General features: G+C 44.3%; 1 protein-coding gene and 1 long non-coding RNA gene across 2 annotated transcripts; one reads left to right on the top strand and one right to left on the bottom strand.

Annotated features, from left to right (window-relative positions):
• Positions 1-359: 359 nt before the first annotated feature.
• LOC107468939 (uncharacterized) lies at positions 360-723 on the top strand. The gene is made up of 3 exons (XR_008003923.1): positions 360-392; positions 539-599; positions 694-723. It is a non-coding gene; the product is annotated as an uncharacterized LOC107468939 (long non-coding RNA).
• A 1654-nt stretch (positions 724-2377) lies between these two features.
• On the bottom strand, positions 2378-4378 carry LOC107468933 (uncharacterized). The gene is made up of 2 exons (XM_016088315.1): positions 3726-4378; positions 2378-3617 (listed from the first exon to the last, which is right to left on the bottom strand). Exons 1-2 carry the CDS (start codon positions 4376-4378, stop codon positions 2378-2380), a joined length of 1893 nt encoding a protein of 630 aa, XP_015943801.1.
• Between the last annotated feature and the right edge of the window lie 2159 nt (positions 4379-6537).

Consider the following 6537-nt stretch of genomic DNA (forward strand, 5'->3'; position numbering starts at 1 on the left):
CCCGAGAACCAGGTGTAGAAATTCGCAGTCAACTGCACCTGGTTTCAGGAGACCTTTGGAGAGTGTCCAGACGGGGCTGATGAGGAGACAGTTAGGCGCTTTGCCCGTGCCTATATCATGATGTTATTAGGCACGCAGCTGTTTGCTGACAAGTCCGGCAATCGTATACACATCAGATGGCTACCCTATGTTGCTCGGCTTGAAGAGATGGGTCAGTACAGTTGGGGGTCGGCGGCACTAGCATGGTTGTACCGGTGCATGTGCCGAGTGGCCAACAGACATGTCGTGAAGTTAGTTGGCCCTTTACAGTTACTGCAGTCTTGGATCTTCTGGAGGTTTCCTACTTTTAGACCATCTAGGTATGATGAGATTAGCTGGCCCCTTGCCTCGAGGTACCGTTATTGTTTTGTACTATGTATTCTTGTTGTATTTGGTTTACATTATGCAAGCAATTTCATGCATTGTAGAGTTAGTGATGAACACAATAGAATTTTTTAATTCTCTTACGCAGATGGTCTGGTTACAATCCTGGGATTAGCAACAAGGGACCTCGGGTACAGATGGCTCGCCTGAAGATCGACTTGTTACAGCCTCGGGATGTAAGTACGCTGAACATATGTGTATCTGAAGTCGTTGTTTCAGTTTATATTGTCTAACAGAAGTGTAAAAATGTTTTTATTGTGTTTTTTTCAGTTCATATGGATGCCCTATAGCGCACTCGACGTCATCCAGGTTATCCATCCGGAGGTCTTGGAGCCTCGGCATACGATGTTATGGCGGTGTAGGACGTCCCTGATTTATTTTGTGGTGGTCGAGTGGCACCAGGTTGATAGAGTTTTACCTCAGTTTGGGGGGGTTCAGCCCACACCGTCTCCCGCCCCTGAACATCGACTTCTTGATGTCGAAGGACGGGAGAGGAGGTGACCGTTGGTTCCCGGCACATTTATCTGAGTGGCATCTTCACTGGCAGGAGCGTGCGGAGCACATTCTACAATTCGACATCGTGCCCGACCCCGGTCCGTCGCATGATTTCTTGACATGGTGGTATCAGCACGGGAAGAGGTTCTTGTCGCCAGAGATGTTATTGGGGGATCCGAGAGGTATTCCTATTTCGGATGAGGCGACGCAGAGGGGTGCAGGCCAACTTCCAGATATGAACAGGGTCAAGGATGTTCCTGACAGACGTCGTATTGAGAGGAGAGCACGAGTCAGGACACGTCGTAGCCAGCGTGAGTGGAATTGGGTGGATCGTGCTATGGATGACGTCGACGACGCAGTTAGGGGTGGCGGGAGAGTACGTGGTCGTGGAGGCAGGAGGAGGGTGGGTGCTGCCAGAGAGGGTGCCCATCATCCTGGGGGCGGTGCAGCTGGAGGAGGTGATGTTGCGGGGGTTGATAGGGCCCATCAGGGCGGGCATGATGGTGAGTGGCATGGATCTGGTATGGGAGATCCCACGAGTCACACTGATTATGAGCTTGGGGTGGAGGTCTTGGAGATTATTTCGTTGGTGTTCCCGGTGATGATCAGACCCTTCAGGAGAGTACTCCATGGGTGAGTCCGGGCTCGATGTTTCCAAACTTCCTTGCTAGTGATGGCATTGTGGCCGAGTTCGGTGGACCTCATTTCCTTGATGATATCCGGACCATCATGCAGGAGGATGAGGCTGCAGCAAGACGGATTCACACGACAGGGACACAGGCACCGCTAGATGTAGATCTGAACGAGCCTGCCACGGTGCCTCCTGCGCATACTTTTGCCATGGGTGGGACGCCAGCATCGGCCCAGACTCTTGGGTCACATTCAGTTGCCGGCCTGTCATCATCCAGGCCTGTGCATGTTCCGCCCATGACCCCGAGACACCCAGTTCCGGATGACAGCGACGACTCGATTGAGGATGAGGAGCCACTTATGCGTAGGGGTTTCAGGACACGGGTACCACGCCGTTGTGGCACGGGATCGCACTATTTAGATGATTTATGGATAGTGGTGTATGTCATGTTGTTATATTTATATTATGTACCTTCTTTGTTGGTTATCAGTGTTTTGTTATGTACTTTGTTGTTATTTACTTTGATGTTATGTTATGTACTTTGATGTTATGTTATGTTATGTATTTTCATGTTATTTACTCTGATGTTATGATATATACTTTGATGTTATGTTATGTATTATCAGTCATCCCATCAGATAGTGTTGTTTATTTTAGTTATTAAATTCCATAATTAGAAAGACATTCAACATACATATGTGGTACGAATGACAAGTTTCATGACTTATAGAATTCAACTTAGTTCCAAGGAGAACAATGGTTGCTGACTGAAGTAAAATACATGTGCTGATAAAGTAAGAAATAAAAACAAACAAACCAAATCTCCTATTAATTCCCAGCAGTCCCGCTGGGGCCTGCGGCTTGTGGACAACTACGACGGGTGTGTCCTGTTTGCCTGCAGAGGCCACATCTCTTTGGGCAGTTCGGATCTGCATCATCTATGTTTGTGCGAATTCGTGTGGACCTAGGACGACCTTCCCTCGCACGCCTCATATTCGGATCCGGTATAACGGTAGGACCGGCATAAGGTGGCCAGAAACCTTCCGGAATGGGAGGTGTAAATCCCATCTGATAGACACCAAAAACGGAACTAAGCCGATAGACCTGGTGGACGTAAGGCTGCCATGTAATACGTGAATAAGAACAGCATGCCAGTGCGTGAGGACACGGGAAATGAAGTGCTTGGAAGTATCCACAATCACAAGTCTTAGACCCGAGTGAGACCCTGTACGTACCAAGTGAGAATGAACCTGTCGGAGTCGTCTCAGCCACGGTGTACTCCGAGTTATCCCTGTCGTAAATGGTCACCGTGAAGCACCTGGCTGTCTTCAGGTTGGCCTCGATACACTTTACTAGGTATTGACTGAATTGTTGTCCAGTACCCAACTGAGCCTCGGCCTCCCTTCCCTTACGGACAAATAGCTCAGCAAGCCTTCCGTATGTGGCCTTCACCAGTGAGCAAACAGGGAGGTTTCTTACCCCCTTCAGGATTGAGTTGACACACTCCGAAATATTGGTCGTCATGTGCCCGAATCTCCGACCCTCATCAGAGTACTGTGTCCACAACAAATACTCAATTCGGTTCGCCCAGTCACACATTGCCGGATTCTCAGAGCGCAGAATGTCAAACCAGTAGTCAAACTCCACTTCGGTCTTCACATATGCGGCGTTAACAAGAAGCCTCCGGGCATCTTTTCCCTTGAACGTCAGGGTAAAATTCGCTGCAACGTGTCGAATGCAGAACGCCCAGTATGCAGCTGGGGGTAGCCATCCCCCATCCGGAGCCTCGAGGGCTGCCTTGATGCCGCTATGCCTATCTGAAATAACTAACAGACCCAGCTGAGGTGTCACATGCTCACGGAGGTGGGAAAGAAAGAAAGACCATGACTCTGCATTCTCACCCTCAACTAGTGCAAATGCCACGGGGAGTATGTTGGAGTTTCCGTCCTGTGCAATCGCGACTAGCAACGTTCCACCATACTTCCCATATAGATGGGTGCCGTCAATACTCACCAACGGCTTGCAATGACGGAATGCCTCGATACAAGGGGGGAAAGTCCAGAACAGCCTACGAAAATAAGCCTGAGACTCGTCAAGCTATCCCCTAACTCGAACAGGACAAGCCCTGAGGACGGCTATTGTGCCAGGCATCGTCAGCTGAACTCCTAAAACCCACCTAGGGAGCTCGTTGTACGACTCGTCCCAGTCCCCATATATGTCGGCAACGGCCTTCTGCTTCGCCATCCATACCCTCCTGTATGTTGGCCTGAACCCAAAGTGTGCGGCCGTGGCATTTTGAAGCACCTTGATGTTGACAGCGGCATCAGCCCTAACCATCGGCATAATGAATGTGGCTATCACATGGTAGTCCAGACTCCTATGGTCGCTGGAGATGGAGGTGGCAAGACAGGTATGCGGTCCGTTGTACCACTTCACTTCCCAGATACCCTTCCGCTGTCGGAGACTCAACCGAATCAGCCATGTGCACCCATTCCCAAATTCAGAACACTTTCCCACATACCTGCGGTAGTCTGACTCAACGACCTTGTACTGGACCCCTCGGCGGATGCTGTACGTCTTCACACTCAACAACGCCTCATCTTTATCCTGAAATTGTTGGCCAACCTGGAACTCGGTCATACCGGCAGACCCCTCGGTATCTCTAGCCCCAAATCCAGAGGCCTGCACAGCATTTTTGTCCTGCCGCATGGCATCCAGGTCTAACGCGGAAAAATGGGGTGGATACTGCTGTGTGCTAGAACTAGATCCACCTGTAGCCCTTCTCGGACCAGTAGTTCCAAGATCATCGCCGCTTTCATCAGCGATCATATCCGGCTCGACGTCATCGTCATCTGGATCATCAAACAAACCATCACCTACACCGGCGACAATGCACTTCGGTGGGAAGATGTTCCCCATATCGAACCTCGTCTCCAACATTGGCGCTCAGATCCACGGCAAACGAATGGGAGGCAACAGGCTGCATCGGTGGCTCATACACAGGAATAGAGGATGAAGCAACCGCAGGTCTCGAGCTCGAGCCGGCAACCTCGGATATAGTATTGGCGTTCCGGTTCGAACCACCCGAGCTAGATACCACATCAACCAACTTTGCCAACAACTCTGGTGTTCTTACCTCGGAAAACTGCCTACAACAAAGAAACATAACCTGCAAGTCCTCATCACTCCCGATCGTGGAACAATCAAACTTCACGGTATCATGGAGCACCGCTGTTGGAATGCGATAGAAAAACTTCTTAACCCTTTTAACTCCTTCAAGACCAAGTTTCTCCAGCACAGAGCTAACGAGAGCATCGTAGGTGGTTGTTGGCCTCATGATAATACATAGGGGATCCTTATCAGTGAACTTCACGATGGACCGAGTTTTTCTCTTAATCGACCCTCTGTGATGTACCAGCACTAAGAAACTCTCATCACTAGCCATCTCCCCTCTTTGTTGAGAGCAACATGAGTTCACAGCATATATATACAGCTCCGGTTCATTGTAATTCGAATCAACTAAATTCGCACTATATATATATAATTCGAATCAATTGGATTCGAATTACAATTGCTTCATAATTCGAATCAATATGTTTTGAATTATGTAGTATTACAAGCTAACCTAGTAATTCGAATTAACTAAATACGATTTAGGTTATTATAATTCGAAACAACTTGTTTCGAATTACTTGAATTTGTTGCATGCATGTAATTCGAATTAATTGAGTTTGAATTACTTGAGAGTATAATTCGAATCGATTTGATTCGAATTATATAAAAATTTGGTTCTGGTTGATTGGTGTCTAGGATTTCATTTTGGCTGATTTGCGTAAACGTTTCACTTCCATGGCTGAAATACGTTTTTTGCCCTAATTTTATTATTAATATGATATATATTTACATAAAAGAACTATAAAAATATCAATAAGACGTTACGAAAATATAAAATACTAATAATTTATAGCGTATTTGATTACAAATTATCACATATCTTATTGATTAAATTTAATTCTTTCAAAACTTTCAACATATTTGGAAACAAATTATAACTTTTATTAATTATTTGAAAGACACAATACCCTTATAAAATACAAGATATAAGATATTTTTATAAAATTTTTTCTATTCAGGACATAAATTAAAAAAAAGTATTTTTTACAAGAAAAAAAAATCTAAAATACATTATGTGATTACCGAAATATAACTACGCAGGTTATTATTAATATAATAATATAAATATTAAATATGTTAATATAAAAAAACAAAAGAATTTTTTTAATAAATATAGAGATTATTATGTAAAAACTTATTTAAAAAGTACAAAGACTTCAGGATATGATATTAAATTCGTTAAGTGAAAAATATTAGTGAGTTAAACAATTAAGACATAAATTCATCATATAATAAAAAATAATACATATAAAATTACTAAATTACATACTATTTTTTTAATTTTTTTTAAGCACATATCTCATATATAAACATAGTTTCTTTAAATTTTGGGAAGGGGGACCGAAGCCACTATTCGTCCCCTCTAAGTGTGTGCCTGTTTATATATATATTTTCTTATTTACCTAAATTCCTAGCAAATTATTTTTCTACCCCCTCTAATAAATAAAAACAAGAGTAACGGTCACTTCAATATGAGTATACAAATACCTTATATTCTATATGCATATAACTTTAATCACATTTTCTAAAGCTGTTTAAACCTCAACTTAATACAGATATCATGTCACAATGTTCATTTCCGCCAACTGAGCAGCTTGAAATTATATAAACCTGACCGATCACTCTATCTTTATTATACTAGTATAGAGGTAAAAACTAAATCGGTTTATGAAAGATTTTGGCACTGATATAGAAGTTCCTGATGTTTGCATTTAACCCTAAGCTTGTCGCACCACAATTCCAACGACGACAGTGCTGACATGTCCACCGAAAAGTTCAAGGTGGAATTTTTAATTACTTAATCAACCCGTCCA

This window comes from Arachis duranensis, chromosome 10, assembly GCF_000817695.3.
Source record: "Arachis duranensis cultivar V14167 chromosome 10, aradu.V14167.gnm2.J7QH, whole genome shotgun sequence".
Taxonomy (NCBI): Eukaryota; Viridiplantae; Streptophyta; class Magnoliopsida; order Fabales; family Fabaceae; genus Arachis; species Arachis duranensis.